Source organism: Ambystoma mexicanum, chromosome 13, assembly GCF_040938575.1.
Source record: "Ambystoma mexicanum isolate Mex_15411 chromosome 13, UKY_AmexF1_1, whole genome shotgun sequence".
In the NCBI taxonomy this organism is placed as follows: domain Eukaryota; kingdom Metazoa; phylum Chordata; class Amphibia; order Caudata; family Ambystomatidae; genus Ambystoma; species Ambystoma mexicanum.
Window position 1 is genome coordinate 55,213,450 of NC_090938.1, and position 18,233 is coordinate 55,231,682.

The following is an 18,233-nucleotide window of genomic DNA, read 5'->3' on the forward strand; positions in this document are numbered from 1 at the left end:
TTTAAATTGTTCCTAGATGCAACATTATCTTAGTATACTTTTTACTTTTAAGTTTGCCCACATTTTAGTTTCACTTGTATTAAAGTTCTCTTTAAGGTTTGGCTTAAGTTTTAGTTTTGTTTACATTGACATGTAAACAATGTACTTTTATGTTTTTCATAAACGTTTGGATATAGACCAGTTTAGTTTAGGTTGCATTAAGGTTTACTTGAACATTTTACTTATAGTTTTTAATTTAGTTTAAGTTACAGCTCAATTTGTTTTTTTTGGTTAAAATTGAGTTTGGCATACATTGAACATTACTTCAGTTTACTTTAATCTATCATTTAGTTGAATTGATAATGTGGCTTGATGTTTTGTTTAAAGTGTACTTAAATGTTTTCTTAACATTTATATTAGACTAGTTTACATGAAATATTTCACAATAGTTTTGCCGATATTTTAGTTTCGTTTAGTATGCATACATATTTGCTTAATTTTAGTTTGAAGCCTAGTTAAGAGCTTTGTTTGGGTTTATTTGTTATATTAGTATGTGACTTGCAACATGTTGTTCTTTGTATAGGCAATTCTATCCTGTTAGGTGTTATCCTGGTTGCCAGCAGTGCCAAAACGGAAGGCCAATGGTCTCTCAAGGGGTCTGTTTGCAGGTGATAACAATGTAGGAGGGGACATCGATAAACACTTTGTCTGGTAGCAGGGAATTCCAAAACGAGGGCCGAACTGTAAAAATAGTGCCTTCCATGACATTTTTCATTACATCTTTCACAGACAGGAGGTTGATGGATTCAGAGAAATGGATTATTATTGGGTGCTAAATATCGAGCTTCTTTTGTAGTTTAAGCTGGCTCTTCAAGAATATTTCTCAACCTTATATTTGTTTGGCAACCACCTGTGGATCTGTTGTTGCACACCCTGTACATGGCCTTACTGCTTTGTTTTCCATAAAGCATCAAGGTGTTGTGTTTTTTAACAATACATTTAGAATGACATTATTTTTATTTAATTCCAAACAATGTCCACACTATTGTCTGATAACTGAGGTATAATGTTGTGTTGACAGGTCGCACTGATATTTGCAGTTTGTCCTCATTTGGGATATTTGGTGTATGTCCCCTTCACCATTATGTTGACTACTACAGAATGTGATAGGTTCTCTAATGAGCAGACCCTGACATCACTGGTTTACATTTGTGTTTGCAGACGAGATGAAATGACACAAAACACATCTGCATGGTTCTTTATGAAAATAGCTCCAGCTACAGTGCCAAGTAAATTTCTTTGGGGACGAGACGAGCAAAAATGGGAACTTAAGTCACAGTCTAAGGTGGTTGTTTCCTGACGTTCAGGTGATTATTAAAAACAGATATTTGGTTGTACACTGAATCACAAGTTTAAGTTAGATACAATAGGTATGTAAGGAACCCCAAATCCACAGAATTCTGACTAAATGTGAAAAGGAGTTTGAAGAGGGCACATGCCTGATCAAAATATGACTTAAACATGTTGTGGAGAAAAGGAGAGGACGGTCAGGATTGACACATTTCTGGAAATGACCTTAGCATTTTGCCTCTGTGGATCCAAAGTTGTCGTGTAAAGTCAATGCAGTTTTTCTTAGACTGCGTAAATTGTCTCAGCCTGGGCTGCTTAAGGACTATGTTGAATTAAATGTCATCAGGTTTAAAGATACATGAGGTTATGAGGCAATGCTGTTCACATGTACTTTGAAATAATACATGTTTTTGCCTTAAACATTCACATTTGCAATATTGTTGTTTAGGTGAAACCCCGGGAATGAACATCAAGTTATGGACCCTTTCCAAGTCATCAGAGGAACTGCGTTTCTACTAACAAGTGCGTTAGGTGTTGTGGGAAATGCCGCACTCGTGGCCATTTTCTCCTGCATGGCGTACCAGGAACGGGGCCTCATCACATCGGAGATGATTCTTCTGAACCTGGCGGTCGCCAACTTTGTGATGGCCTTGACCAGAGGACTTCCCAACTCCCTCTACATTTTCGGACTGCCCAATGTTTTTAGTGATGTGCATTGTGGGCTTCTCGTTTATGTGTCGCGTGTCTCCCGTGCTATGTCCATCTGCTTGACCTGCTTCCTTAGCTGCTTCCAGTGCGTTACACTCCTGTCAAGCACAGCCACCTGCATGCACGTCAAAGTGCGGCTCCAAGTCTACACAGGCCCGCTCATTGTTCTTCTCTTGATGGTTAATGCCACAATATGCATGCCACCCTTGCTTTTTGCAGTGTCCGACACCAACGTGACCTATCTGGAATACGCTTACCGTACTAATTTCTGCATTGTAATTTTGCCAAGTTACTCGTCGTCACTCAGTCAGATATTGACTTTCTTCGCCAGAGATCTTGTGTTTATGGTCGGGATGAGCATCGCCAGCTGTGCCATGTTATACACCTTGTACAAGCACGGGAAGCAGGTCAAGGGCATAAGGAGCTCAGAACAATCTCGGTCTGTTTCTGCCGAGACGAGGGCTTCGAAGACGATCAGCACCCTGGTGGCTATTTACGTCCTCCTGTTCGGGATTGATTCTTTCATATTTTTCTACCAGAGCACCTTCACCAAGGCCATCCTCACCGTCACTTCGGATGTCCGCTACTTCCTGTCTGTGTGCTATTCCTCTGTCTTCCCATTCGTCATTATATTTCTCAACCAGAAGGTACTGCGAACAATTCAGCGTTTCAACAGGGACCAACTAGTCAATGAAAAAGATAGCAGTCAGATCACCGTAGCACAATGATACTATATCCCCTGTACTCTCCCCTGACCCAACTAGTGGGAGGTTAACTCTTGCAGCACCGGCTCAAGTACTGTGTTTGCTGCTCGGAACATGCAATCCTTGTTCAGAATAGAGTGAGTTAATAGTATCTATGAAATGTAGGAGGACCACATGTACTGTGAGGCACTATTTAACAATTGTTGCTTACTGTGTTTAAACTAGATATGAGTCCATGTTTTGTATTGAATAATTATAATGTGTTCAACGCACTTGGACGTTAGCAACCGCCCCAAATGTTGTGCTATTGATGATGTAAGATACGCCAGGTTTGTTACATTAGCTACCAGAATGCCGTAAAATATTGATGGAAGGTACGTGTTAGGATTAGTTGTTGTGCTGGGACTGATTATAATATATTGGGTATGCCAAAGTATTTTGTTATAGTAATTGTGTATATCGTTTTTTTGTGGTATAGGTCACTTTACTGATTGTTTGATGATTATGCGAAGCACTTGCACAGTTACAGCTTTGCTTAATCATGTGTTATTGGCGAATTTCACTGACAAAAATGATCAAAATAGCCCTGTTGGTTGTTATTATACACTCGTACTTATCAAATGAGAATTAAAAAGTTGTCATGTGTTAGATTAAAATATGTAAATATTGATCAATTTGTATAAAAAATAGAATTGTGTATCCAGTGTACATTATGCTTTAGGCATGGAGTTTGAAGAAAGGGCTCAGTTTCGTAGATCACCCTTTCTGAGAGGGAATTACCTCTATCATTTTAATATTAATGAAAAGAAAGTTAAGACTTCTACACTTTTGTCAAATGGCAAGTCTTCAAATGCCTACCAGCCACAAAGGTTGACACTCACCCTTCCAAGCGTCTTGCTCATCCACCAGGCAAACTTACCCACTCAGGACACCTACAGTGGAGTTTTTTGACCCGCGCTTCTGTTGGATGTTCATGCCCAAACAAGTTGGCATACGGCCCAATGCAATGACTTGGGATTCTTTCTCTGCATGACCATAAGCTACATAAGATGTCTGTGGTCTGTGTCGGCCCTGATGTCAGATCCAAATATGTAGGATTTCACCTTGCATGCTGAGCAAACTACTGCAAAAAGCTCTTTTTTGTTTGTGGCCCAGTTGCACTCACGCTTGGTCAAATAGGTGCAAACAAGGTAGCTCAACCTTCGTAGAGTTCAGTTTGTACGAGCATTGCACCAATGCCGAAGTCACATGCACCTGCCTGAATGATGCGCTCCTGTTCATAGTCTGGGGTCCTTTGAATTGGCGCTTTGCATAGGCCTTTCCTGAAGCCCTGGAAGGATGACTGACGAGCAGGGGCCCATGTGAACATCTTGGTGTTTACTCACAGGTGACATTGTTATGGAGGGGACAAATGTTCCACACCCCTTGATAAAAGGACTTTAATAACCCCTGTGGCCCAGCAAGACTGTGACTTGTGTATGGGTAGTGGAACATTCTCCATTGCATCTCTGCTTGGACTTTGGCCTGCAGAGGCTGTTTCTTGACACCACCCACCAGTATTTAAATGACTTAGTGACAGAATTGAGACCCCTGTAGCCCACACATACGTGGACTCCAGTGTTCCTACCTAGCCGGTCAAGTGGCACAGCGAGTAGAGCGCCCGCTTTTTAACGCAGGTTCGAATCCCGGCGGGGCCAAACTCAGCCTTTCATCCTTCCGAGGTCGATAAATGAGCACCACACACCGTGGGTAATAATAAGCAGCGCTCAGATACCTGAGGGTTTGTAGCGCTATATAAAAGCCTAATTATTATTATTATTATTATTATTATTATTACTAATGGAATTTTTAGGGACCAGTGCCACAGGGCCATCCAAGGGGCTGTGGTATGCTTCTTCCATATGGTGTCCTGGACATTGTCAAACATCAGGTGAGTCCTACTATTCACCAGCTTGCTATCATGGATGCACCAATCCATCTTCCATGCAGTTAGCAATAACAGGCCTGCTAACTGGCCCTGCAGCTGCTGGCAGTCTTGCAATTGTTTCTCATTAAGGACACAGGAGATCTGAACTTCCTGATGAAATGGCAGTGAACTCTGTGTGCAAGAGTTCTGGGAGTGGATCTGTCTCTTTCGGAGTCTCGTCATCTGTGACCAGAGCCATTTCTAATAAGACATGTGAGGGCACCCTACTGAGTATTCTAAGCCATCCTGGCTGTACTGAGGCTTCCACAGGTTGACATGGAAGACCTGAGGTGCCTATTCTGGGGTGTTGGTATTAAGGAGGATGTTAACCTCACTGACCTTTTGCAGTACTACCCAAGTCCCAGACCACCTGTCATGAAGGTTGCTTGGCTTGACTGGTTCTATGATCCAGGCCATATGGCCAGGAGTGTACTCAGTCATGGTATCTTCTGATCATACCAGTGCATCATTAGCTCCTGACTGGCCTGTTCTCTGTACTTGGCCATCTTGAATCTGAGGCAAAGTACATAGTCCAGTATGTTGTGGGGAAGAATTCATGGATTTGCAGCCGATTCTTCCTGCACCGGACTTCGGGGACACCTAACCGGCACTGGACCCTACAACACTCTGTGGTACCTCCGGTAGGCAAACAGAAGGTATGACAGGAGAATATCCCACTTTCTCCTCATGGGCTCTTCCAGGCAACCTATCAGGACTTTTAGGGCCCTGCTAAGTTGCACAACTAGCCCATTGGTTTCTGGGTGAAAGCCTGTGGAAAACGTATCCATTATTCCACACTCATCCCACATGGCCTTCACATATTCCAATATAAAGTTAGATATCCCACAGATATCCCACATGAGGGAATATCCCTATCAGAACCTTCCCCACTACAAGGGCTTTGATGCTCCTTAAGGGTACTGCCTCTGGGCATCGGGTGACCTGGTCTACCCCCACCAACAAGCACCAGTTCCCTGAGGTGGTTTGAGGCTCCGCAGGGCCCTTAATGTTCAAGGCTAGACTCTTGAAAGAGCTCCCAAACACTGGTATTGAGTTAAGGGGCCTTTGTTGCTCTGTTAGACTTGCCGGATGCTTGACTAGTTTGACAAGTATAACAGGACCCAACAAACTCTTTTATTTGTACTCCTATATGATGCCAGTAAAAATGTGCAGACAGCGTGTCATCTCTCTTTATCACTCCTAAGTGACATTCCAAAGGAATGTCATGAGTCAGATCCAGTCGGAATCTCCTGTTGGATTGGGCCCCAAGCAATCTCCTGTTAGCCCCTGTCTCAGAATGTTTGGTCTGAGAGCAGATACTTCTCCCATTACAATGTTAACATTCCATGGGCCTGCGGCTGAGCCTGTTTCTCACGCTGCTCTTGCAGATCACCCAGAGGGGGATGTCCTGTTGTGCCTGGTAAAAAGGTAGCCTGGCTGGGACTACCTGATGAGGGCATGTCAGTCAGTTCTGGCAGGCTTTTAAGGTCTGAAACCACTGTGTTCTCCATTCCAGGTTGTGATTCTATGCCGTCAGGGAACCCTGAGAGCATTGAGCCTTATGCCACCACAGTAGGCATCTCAGTGACCACTAGGACCTCTCCAACTGGAGCTGGTGCCCATGTGTGTTCTGGGTCTGGACTGGACAGTACCGACTGAGCCAGTCTCTCACATCTCCAGTGCCTCTGGGCCCTTGGTTGCAAGGATCGCTGCTTGTTCTGCTTCCTCGGCACTAGATATAGTGACCAGAGCAGTGATTTTTTCATCGGGCAGCTCATTCCATAACAAACAGTAAACCAACATTGCATCCTTGACAGTGACATGGAGCAGAGATGCTTCAGCCCTTCAACTGAACTCCACGATCGCCAGTAAGCATCGGGTAGGGCCATCAAACCCCCAACTAGTTTGTCGGGATGATGCAGCCCTCTCGCACCCACCATCATCTGACAGCGGGGCTGCTCATGGCAGTATCATGTACTTCTGGGGATGAGTTCCTATTTATGAATACATGATACAAGGCGATCTCTGTATTAGTAGGAACCAGGGCCTCTGTGGGAGACCCGGTATTTTTACCATCCAGAGAAAATAGAGTACGTTTGGCCAGCCCTTTGACATAGTGTGAATTCATCATCGATGATGCCCACACTCAATAGCCCCACCTTCTCTACCAGGGTACCACTAATAACAGTCGGCTTTGCTCTTCCTTGCAGGCAGGATCTCCCTTCCTATGTCTCCTGTATCCACATGCAAGGCAGCCCTGTGGGGCTGAAATGTGGATGTCCCGGTGCTATTGGTGCCCCCACTCTTCCTTTCTGTGGGAGTGGATGAAACATGTTGTTTACATTTCCCTTCAAATTATTGGGACCGTTCTTAGCAGGAGTCTGGGAACGTTTGTCTAAACCCTCATTTCGTTTGCTTTTCCCATGTTCGTTGTCATCTGTTTTTCGATGCAGTTGATTGAGCCTTGAGCTGGACTCAAAGTGCACACATGCGTGTCGTCAGCCTTTGCGTGCTCCCTAGGCTGCGTGATACTTTTGTCCACTAGATGCTTGTGTAACTCTATCTCAAACCTTTTTAGGATATTCTCGCATGCAACTAAATTGTACATGCCTACAAAAGTGTCAACTCTGTTCCATGCGACCCATCCAATCATATACTTCAAGGGTGGATGTGACAGTGCCTCAGAGGTTTCCCTCCCCTTCTTGGTGAGCTCTCTAAAGCTCCTGAGGTACGGTTGTGAGGTTTTGCAGAACTTCAAGAGCACAGCGACCTACATCTTGGTACAGAACAGGCCTCATCTCAGGAGGAAATTGATTTTTACATCAGTCCAGCCGTTGGTAGGTGGCTCACAAGGGCTTCTCCCCACAACACCTCGTCCACCGCCTGGAGCCAGAAAGCTAGCTCGTGTTTCAAAACAATCGAAAAAATCCTTCCCGTCTCATATGGTTGGACTAAGCCCTTGGCAATATGGTGCAGAAGCTTTCCTTGGGAGCCACCACTAGAATCTCTGTCCTCCCTACTGGAATCTTTCCTGACCTCCCTCTCCGCGTAGGTTCCATCTTGCCCGGCATCACCTGCTGCTTCTGCCTCTGGTCTTTAAGAGTTTCTGCAGCCTTCTGCTTCTGCTTCTGCTACAGTGGCTACTTCCCTCTGTTTCTTCTCAGCTAAGGTCATCCTCGTTTCCTCAGGGAGGAATTTCCTATCTGCCGGGTGGTCCCCCGGGAGACTCGCCCAGGACCTGATGGAGGCTTGAGTTGTGGCGGAAGTGTGGAACCTAATGGATGCCATTGACCGGGAGGACCATTCGGACCTTTGGGACATCACTTTACCCACCTTCTAGGAGGAATGTTGGGAAGTGATATCATTGTCGCTCCCCCATTTACTTCCAACCCCCCCTCCCTAGTCAATGGGCAGCTGGGCTGGAGGAGCTCCAGCTCACCGCTGGCCCCATGGGAACTCTATATCCCCCTAGCTTCCTCGAAAGATGGAGTCTCCTTAGAAGTACAGCCTTTTAAACCTTACTCTCTTCAGCGTTTCCCCTCTCTTGACAGAGTTTGTGCAGGACACTTGCTTTCAAGGTCTGCACAACACTCATGTCAAGTTCCATCATAGTGAAAAATGCATAGTAGCGAATCAAGGGTTAACTGCACACTTTTATTTTGGAATAATAATGTTGAGAATGTTGTATTCCAGCAAACTACCTGGAAATGCTGGTAAGATAGCTCAGCGAGTTAAACGCTTGTTGCTGTGATTGATCTGCAGGTTGCAAGTTCGAACCCCGGCAAGGGCAATTCAGCTTTTCATCCGTTCTAGATCGATAAATGAGTACCAATTTCGATTGGTTAATCATAGTACTGTGTGTTAATATGTCCTATCTAAAGCACTTTACATTAAAGCGCTATATAAAAACAATTAGCACATTATTAATAAATGTCTGCATAACAGTTTTGTTGGAGAGTTTCCAATTATATTTTATGAAAACATCTTACCTGAGATTCACATTTATACCGCTCGTGCAAAACAAACAATAACTAGCCTTTTTTGGGGGGAGAATCTCCATGAAAAAATAATGTAAAACGATTTCTTGACTTTTCCATTCTTTTTTCTTGCAAGAAACACTGCACTATTTTCTCCAAGCTGTGACTGAGCAAAATCATGAATTATTTTGGAGTGTCAAAATGGGATTGTTCTTCTCAAAATGTGCACAGCACAATTGAAATGTCATACATTACTCAAAGTGTCATCTTTGCAAAGAAATGGCCTGGATTCTCAGAGAGATCTGAGAGCAGGTGCATATTGAGGCTGCTGCAATGTGCACCTGGACCTGCAGGCACATTGTTTGTGCAATGGGCTTCCTAAAGTATGACATGCAAACACTGTGCAATGTGTGTGTTTCTCACACTGCACTTGAACAGTATTATGATACACCTCATATTAGAACATTCCCTGAGGCAGTTCCCTGGTGATGAATGTGACATGGCAAAGGGACACACTTCCACTGGCCTTTGTGAAAGTGCTGTGAAACAGTGGGGGGAAGGGAAGCACTTTAGGGAAACAGTGATTCAAATAAAAACTTAACTACATGATGCTGATTTCTCCACAACCAAGATCATTTACCCCAGGATGTTTAAAGGGAAAGTGTGACCGGGAGAAACATACATTGGCCAAGCCAACATGTTTTGCTTTTTAAAAAAAAATGTTTTTTTTTTTACTTGTTTATATCTAATTTAAGATTTTACAAGGCTCTTTCTTTGGTCGTAGAGCTTCTTACAATTACGTTAGTGGGACTTTGGAGGCCAATCTTTGTTCGTTGGTCAACTGGTTGCATTCTGACAATGCAGCTTGCAGTATCTTGGCTGTTGCTATTGTCCAAGATGTCCTGCCTCCACCAATTAGACGCGGCCACCACTGCTCTTCTTCCGGCTCTGTAAACGAGCCTAGCACTTCTCATAGATATGCCAGGCGTGTTTTGGACATAGCCTGGCAGCTTGTGAGCAGGTGTCTCACGTTTTCAATTTGGTCTGATCTTTTACAAAGTCTACAGAAGTTGTTTTCTGACTGGCCTCTGATGTGGAGAATCTCGTTTGTGGCTAGTAAATTCAACCGTGCTCTTAGGAAGAGTTGGCGAAGGGGTCTGCTCGGGAATCTTCTCAGGAACTGAGCTGTTTCGTTGCTTTTTAATGTGTACGGTGGGAGCTGTTTTAAGAGTTTGTTTTGCGAAGCCTTTTCCAGAGTTGCTATCCAATCTAAATCAGCAAGTTTCTTTTTGAATCTCATTGGATTTTCAATTAGGTCCATTTCCGTGCAGGCTACTTGATCTAATTTGGTCTTTATCTTTGCTGTCCATTTCTTAAGCATTTTGCACTTTCCTGTGTTGCTTTCTTCTTTGATTAGTTGGTATAGCGGAAGGCGTTGCGGGATGAGGGTTTTCCGGTAAAGCGCAATGCTGTTTGCTTCCACCGTTGCTTTGAGCGAAGTAAGACCTGGTTCGCTCCTTATTCCGGCCATTGCCGTTGATTTGGGTAGGTTCAGAACTGTCTTCCAAAAGTAGCCCTCTAGCCTTAGCCAAAAGGCATCAGGAATTTCAGGCATTGCCTCGGTACCGTATGTAAGTGCCGGAACTACTTTTGCCTTGTAAAACTTGATGGTTGGAATTAGAGAGAATCTTCCGTATTTTTTCTCTAAAAGTTTGGCTTGCGTTGATAATGATCTCACTTTCGCCCACAGATGGGCTTGCATGCTCGCTTCTTGGGGTGAATTGTCTATGACGACTCCCAAAAATTTGAATTTTACTATTTTCTAGATCAGGACTTTTTCCATCGTCCGTTTGAAGGTGCTTTGTTTCTTTGTTGTTTTTACTAAGATTAGGATTTTTGTTTTTTCCTTGTTTACCTCCAAGTTTGAGCGCTTAATGTAGGCTGACAGATTGTCTAATTGTCTCTGCAGTCCTATCTGCGTCAAGTCCATTAGGACGATGTCGTCCGCATATGTCAGGCATGGCATTAGTGTGCTCCCTATTTTGAGAGGGAAGGCTCTCACCGTGGCACATGTGTCTTTAAAATCTCCCATGAATGCAACAAACAGGGCTGGCGCCAAGAGGCAGCCCTGTTTAACTCCCCTCCGTGTTGGAATTTCGCTGGACAGTAAGCCTTTTGTGTTTAACTTCACTCTAATGGAAGTGCTTGTATGTTGTGCTTTGATCGGAGCCAGGATAGTATGCGGACAGTCCCATGTGTTCAGTTTCTTCCATAGAAGCTCTCTGTCCACACGATTGAAGGCCTGGGTCAGGTTGACGAAGGCTACAAAGACTGTGATCGATTCCTCTATGGCTTTGCTTTTGACTATTCTGAGGAGCATGATGTTTATTGTCGTAGATGAATTTTTTTTTAAGCCTGCTTGGAATGGGTAGTTGCATGGTGCCTGCGTCACCCATAACTGGAATTTCTTTAAGAGAAGCATACCGAAAACTTTGCCAATTGTATCGAGCAGAGCTATGGGCCGGTAATTACAGGGATCAGACTTATCTCCTTTTTTGTATATGGGTACCACGTTTGCAGATGTCCAGGATCTTGGTATGGCTCTTGATTTTTCACATTGCTTGAATACCAGACTGATGAAAGGAGTCCATTGTTTCTGAAAAGTTGTTAGTGACGCCGTCCGAGTCTTTCAGTTTACTGATTATCTCTCTGATGTCTTCTTGATCGGAAACATCCACCCATGGGCTGTCTTGCTGGCTACGTTCTAGGCCATCAGGTGTCTTTGGTTTACTGAATAGAGCTTCGAAGTGCTTTGACCATTTTTCTTCACTCACACAGTTTGATGGTTCATTGATTTTGTGCTCCGTTTTTGTTTTTAGGAGTGACCAGAATTCTCTGGTGTTTTTCCCTGCTCCAATTCTTAATATCTCTTCCGAGTCTTAGTGATAGAGCTTTATTCGGTGAGTTTTGATCCAAGCCTTGTATCTTCTTTCGTCTAATGTTACTTGGGCTGCTAGTTTACGTGAGAAATGCTTTTTTACTTTGCGTTTTAGTTGTCTCAGGTTTGCCCGTTTTGCTACGATTTGTTTATCGTATTGGTGGAGCCCTAATGCTGCCTTTCCAGACCTTGTGTGGAGGGGTACTTTATAGGGGCTCAGCAGCAGTCGATAATCAATAACTGCTTGGTCGTTTTCAGTTACTTTTGATTTCGATTTGTAGTTTCTCAGCAGATCTGCAACTCTTGCTGCGGTCAGTTTTAGGCGGTTCCCCTGGGCATTTGACTCTATCTCTGAGTTCATTTTTGGGTTACAGACCACTGTCGAGCTCCAGGCGGCTCTTAGGAGGTTGTGATCACTTGGTGCAGTTCGGATGACTTCGAATTCAGTTATCACCGCCAACATCGCCTCCGAGGCATAGATGTAATCTAGTGTGCCTTTTAGGTCACCTCTCTCCCAAGTTGGTGGTCTACTGGGGAGGGGGAAAGTCTAGTTGTAGAAGCCTCTTGAAGACATCATGTTGTTCCACTGTTCTCCTCTCGATTCTAATGCCGTTTTTTTCCTGTGTATATTAGGTTGGCTTAGATTTTTCTGTTTCAAGTTTAGATCACCGCAGATGATGACATGAGAGATGTTTTTTTTGCATAAATCCTGTCAATTTCTGTTTCCAGTATTGTTAGGAATTTCTTGTCAGAGATTGCTTGTGGATTCCAGTAAATGTTGATGATACCAATTTCATTTGCTGTTTTTTTTCCCCGAGTGTTTCTCGTGTGTTGTCCAAGACATTCTGATCGCTTGGTGGTGGCTTGAGGACGTGATGGTTTCTATGATGCTTAGTCCACTATCCACTCTTATTGCCACCAGGAGTCCTGATGACGGGTGCCCCAGTCTGTTCTTATTTGCCGGAGCAAAAGCGATCTCGTAGCCCTCAAGCGCTGGTTTCTCAATTAACCAATGTTCCTGTAGTGCGATTATATCGAACTGACCCAAATCCGGGCCCCCGTGTGTCATGAGGTGCTTCTACCCACACGTATTCCATGAGGCGATCTGAATCAATTTTTCATTCACTGGTCGAGTCGTTGGAGATGTTGATTTTGTTGCCCCTTCTCCCAAGGCTGTTGGTTGCTATTGTTCAAGGTGGCAATGAGCGATTTTGGTAACCACGCCCAGAGTTTTGCTTTTGTGTTGGCATGGAATAGGCATTTCCAGGCACTGCCATAATGGTACTACACAGCAATAGGGTGGCAACAGCTAGCAAATGCTGTTAGTACCTGAGCTTATCATGGCAGTGTCTGGAAAATACCAATGCAAGTGCCAAACACAGTTGGCTTTTCCAATGGTTCCCTCTAATAGGAATTCATTTCAAGGAGCAGATGCAGGAACACAAGGCACTCTTATTTAACTCCTTCTTATTACACCGGGAGCTGGTATAATATTGAAATTAAGCCATTACATTTAAGAAGACTGCATAAGACTGGTGTCCTATTATAAGCACAGAGGGAATGTTCAAAGAAATCTTTGGGTTGTTTGTTTTTGGTGGGGAGAACAGGTAGTGATGCTGGAATGGCACAACGGACAGCCATTGCCATTGACAGTCAGTGGGTGGGTAAAACCAAGCAGCCCCATAGACTCTATGGGCCTCATTACGACCCTGGCGGTACGGGGTAAACGGCGCCATAAAAGGTGCCTGCGCCGTTTACCCCGTACCACCTCATTACGAGGTCCCCTCGCGGGATCCATGAAGCAGTGCCTGGTCAAACCAGGCGTGCTTACCGGGTCCCGCGAGGGGAAGAGGGAGCAAACAACGGGCCAACTCGTAATGGCCTGTTGTTTGCTCCCTCTCCCATTCCCATTCAGCCCTATGAGGGCTGAAATGGGAATGGGGAAGGACCGGGTCCGGGTTCATAGGAGGGAGGAATTACCGGGCCTTCCAAACTCAGAATGGCCCGGTTATTCCTCATTCTGAGGACCCGGACGCGATTTCGGTGGCAGCCATTCCGCCAATAGCGGCATGGCTACCGCCGAGGTCGTAATGAATTCGTCCCTCACAATCCAATCTCTTGCCTTTCTTCACTTCTCATGCCAATAGTTTTGGCTTATTGGCAGAACTTCCTGCACCACCTAACAGCCAAAACTAAAAAGCGTCCTGTGATTTTGTCCTTATGTGGGAATCACCATGCCCTCAGTGTGATTGGCTCCAAAGATAGATGCGTGCCTTATTTGCACTGACTCTTCTAGGCCACTCCTTTGTCCACTCCCACTCTGACCATCCTGAGCATGTCAGTATGAAAGGAGCAAACGTAGCGAAATTCAAACACAAGCAGTGCAAACACCTGCAAACATGCTTGCGCTTTCAACCCTCTTTATGATTCATATGCAAAGTCCAACTTTTTGCCAGCGCAAATGCATTTAAATCCTGGCCCGATTCATGGAACATTTGCCCGGTTCAGAGTGAATTTGCACTGCCGGTAAGTGACTTTGCACTTCAGCACACACCCATATTCATGGAACGGTGCGAAGTGTATTTTTGTAGTGGAAAGTCCAGTCAAAGTCAGTGCATAGTCATTTTTGCAGCACAAAATAGCAGTGACCTACACCCTGCCCCTTTCCCTATCATGAGTACCCTTTAACCCCCTTTCTTGTACCCAGTCGCATTCAGCCTCTTTTCTTGCTCCCATTCCCATTTGGCCCCTTTTCATGTCCCCACGGTCCCGGTACCGTTTGGGGTATTTTCTTGCTCCATCCCCTTTTGCTGCATCATTACTGTTTAGCCCCTTTCATTGCCCCCACAGTCCCATTTTCCCCCTTTCTTGCAACCCTGTTGCCGTTTCGCCTCCTTACTTACTCCATCCCCTTTTCTTGCCCCCTTACTTTTTAGCCTCTTTTCCTGCAATTCCCTTCCGTTATTCTTGCTCCCCCACCGTCATTCATTTGGCCCTTCTTCTTGCCCCATTCCCATTTGGGCCATTTTCTTGCCCCATTCCCAGTTGGCCCCTTTTTATACCCCATTCCCATTTGGCCCCTTTTCATGTCCCCAAGTTCCTGTTTAGCCTCTTTTCTCCCCCCACCCCTCCGCATGGTACCATTAAGCCTCCTTTCTTGCTCCATCCCCTTTTGTTGCCCCTAATCCCGTTTAGCCCCTTTTCTTGCCCCCTTCCTGTTTAGCCCCTTTTCTTGCCCCCTTCCCGTTTAGCCCCTTTTCTTGCCCCCTTCCCATTTAGCCCCTTTTCTTTCCCCCTTTCCCGTTTAGCCCCTTTTCTTGCCCCCTTCACGTTTAGCCCCTTTTCTTGCCCCCTTTCTGTTTAGCCCCTTTTCTTGCCCCCTTCCCGTTTAGCTCCTTTTCTTGCCCCCTTCCCGTTTAGCCCCTTTTCTTGCCCCCTTCCCATTTAGCCCTTTTTCTTGCCTTGATTCCTGTGCAGCCCCTTTTCTTGCCTCCACAGTAGCGCTTAGTCTCTTTCCTTGCTCCATCCCCTTTTCTTGCCCCATTCCCGTTTAGCCTCTTTTCTTGCCCCCTTCCTGTTTAGCTCCTTTTCTTGCCCCCTTTCCATTAAGCCCATTTTCTTGCCCCATTCCAGTTTAGCCCCTTTTCTTGCCCCCCTTCCCGTTTAGCCCCTTTTCTTGCCCCCTTTCCCGTTTAGCCCTTTTTCTTGCCCCCTCCCCGTTTAGCCCCTTTTCTTGCCCTCTTTCCCGTTTAGCCCCTTTTCTTGCCTTGATTCCTGTGCAGCCCCTTTTCTTGCCTCCACAGTAGCCCTTAGTCTCTTCCCTTGCTCCATCCCCTTTTCTTATCCCCATTCCTGTTTAGCCCCTTTTATTGCCCCATTCCCGTTTAACCCCTTTCTTGACCCCCTTCCCGTTTAGCTCCTTTTCTTGCCCCCTTCCTGTTTAGCCCCTTTTCTTGCCCCATTCCCGTTTAGCCCCTTTTCTTGCCCCCTTCCTGTTTAGCCCCTTTTCTTGCCCCCATTCCTGTTTAGCCTCTTTTCTTGCACCCTTCCCGTTTAGCCCCTTTTCTTGTCCCCATCCTGTTTAGCCCTTTTTCTTGCCCCATTCCCGTTTAGCCCCTTTACTTGCCCCCTTCCCGTTTAGCCCCTTTTCTTGCCCCCCTTCCCGTTTAGCCCCTTTTCTTGCCCACTTCCCGTTTAGCCCCTTTTCTAGTGTACTCAGGATTTTGGTGCTCCAAAATCCCACTGGCGTCCCTGCGCCTGTCTCTCCGCATCGGGCATCCACATCTCAGTAGTTTGCAAGGAAGCAGTCAATTCTTTACCCCATAGAAGCGGCCACATGCGCAACTTGGGTGCCATCTTGCCAGCCCAACCTTTTGGACCACACAATTCCCTGCAAGACATTCTTAACTTTAGCATCTGCGGTGAACACGGAAGTCTGAATTTGAGTGTTGATGATGAATCTGTTAAAAACAACTGCACAGATGTGTTCTGTTTATTAGATCATCATCTACTCAGGGCATAAGCAGGGCTGACACATTTTTCATTACAAAACTGTTGCTAAGTGTAGTTGGGGAGTGGCGCGCTGCGCGCCTGTGCAGGCAGGTGTGGGCGCATTCTAATGATCGGCCAGGGCAACAAATCGTCTAGAATATGCTCTGACCTGAGTCTCAGGTAAGGCTGCTTCAAACATCCCATGAGTTTCCTCCCAGTACCTGGCAGCCACCAGAGGGCGCACTTTCCAAGGACTCTGCCTGCACATAAAAAGCATTCCACCTGATTTATTGTATCCTGCAACTAATTTTGTCAGTTTTAGAATCATGTGTTGCAATTTTCAGTTCTGCCCATTTTAAAAATAAAAACAAAATATATGTAAATCCGTCCACAAAGAATAACAAAGCGGAATAGGGTTTTTACACAAATAGCAGATGTGGAAGAATTTGAGCCATTTCAGATAAGAACAGAAATCCCCTAGAGATGTTAGGAAGTGCACTCTAGCGAGTGGCATTTCACTCGAAGGGCTTCAGGGCGCTAGTTTAGTTGTTTACCCAATCTTCTCACTCCGTTACCATATACAGATATAGTACCTATAGTAAAGTTACCTTTTCCTAACCAACAGAACTGCATGTTAACTTTTGAGTGTTACACGTTGATGATGATGATTTTTGAGTATAAATGTTACTGTTTGTATGAAGTTTGCGGGAGTTGAAGCGAGACGGACTATCGCATCACTGTTGATTTCCATGTTTCCCCGTTTTTTGTACTTGTCATTAAACGGACTTTCCTTTGCCAAACCACTGAGTTTTCCTTATTGATTGGTGTTGGAGTTATGTACCTGCACCCCCACCCATCTCAAAGGTGCAGCTATCTCGTCTTAAAGTAGTGCGGAGCAAACTCCGACTCTATGGGCCGGCTGGGGGTCTCCCCAGTACATGTGGTAGCAGAGATTTGATGGTTATTTACTATCGATTATTTGACTAAAGTAAGACACCTATTGACCGTCGACATAAAGTAACTCTAGGTCTTCGGCAATATCGCGAGTCCTTTGCCATTCGGCTCTACGTAGACAATGGTAGCTTAAGCAAGAGTCTGCAGAAAGGATCTGAAGGGACCCATTTTCCCACACATCCCTTCCCATTCCCACAGGCAGCTAAGCAAGCGAAAAACCGAAAGAGGCGGTAACAAAGGCAGTGATCCCGAGGGTCCGGAGACGAACCATGCAAATGGTGAGGGAAGCAAAAAATGTAATGCTTTGGCAAATAGTACATGCCTTAGAACAAGTAAAGGGAAAAGGTAACTGAGGGAGGAGGGAAAATAAAATAGAAGTAGAGAAGACTGTATATATATATATAAGGGGCTAATGACTCGAGAGTAATAAAAGGTAAATGAGAGGTTACCGGGGTAGACACCCGAGAAATGAGAGGTTACCGGAGTAGATACCGAGAAGAGAGAGGATTCGCCTTATTCCTGCACTTTAATATAGCGGCTGTAAGAAAGGTGTACCCAGAGTCCCACATAATGGGGAACGACTAGGCTACCACAACGTTTAAAGACATCGTGAAGGGGGTACGTTTACACTCCATGAAGGGGTAATGATTAGAGGTAGAGATATTTGTGTCCAGCTGGTGTCCGTCTAGTCTGTTAAGTGTCTGTCTTACCTGTTTCTCTGTTGTGACGTCACATATATGTATTGAACATTTTTGAGAAAACTGATTTAAAAATTTCATGCGATTTGTTAGCTGAGACAGAATGACGCATGAATTGATGTTATTTGAAAAAATCGGTAGTATAACATTTTGTGGAAAATTTGGGTTGAGGCTTGCGATATTTGGTGCTCGCTCATATTGTTAGAAGCTGTTTAAACCACACGAAAGCATTGACAAGTGTTATCTAAGAGGAAAGGGAACAGATGTAAGCATTGAAGACATAACTCCATTGGCAAACTCATGCAAGCAATCGCCAAAACACGCACCCAAGCTAAAGAAATATAGTACCGAGTGAGTTAAGAGTTACGGCCCACAAGATGTTTATGTCGTGGCCATAAAATGGGTCTTTATCCAAAGCCGTCTTACAACACATGACGACATATTTGCATGCCACATATACAGGCAAGA

General features: G+C 44.9%; 1 protein-coding gene across 1 annotated transcript; it reads left to right on the top strand.

Annotated features, from left to right (window-relative positions):
* Positions 1–1,901: 1,901 nt before the first annotated feature.
* Positions 1,902–2,765, top strand: LOC138520231 (olfactory receptor class A-like protein 1). The gene has a single exon (XM_069632697.1). It carries the CDS (start codon positions 1,902–1,904, stop codon positions 2,763–2,765), a length of 864 nt encoding a protein of 287 aa, XP_069488798.1.
* Positions 2,766–18,233: the final 15,468 nt, after the last annotated feature.

What these genes read in the sequence shown, in the direction of transcription:
- LOC138520231 (XM_069632697.1), top strand. Translation starts at nt 1,902, where the DNA reads ATGGCGTACCAGGAACGGGGCCTCATCACATCGGAGATGATTCTTCTG.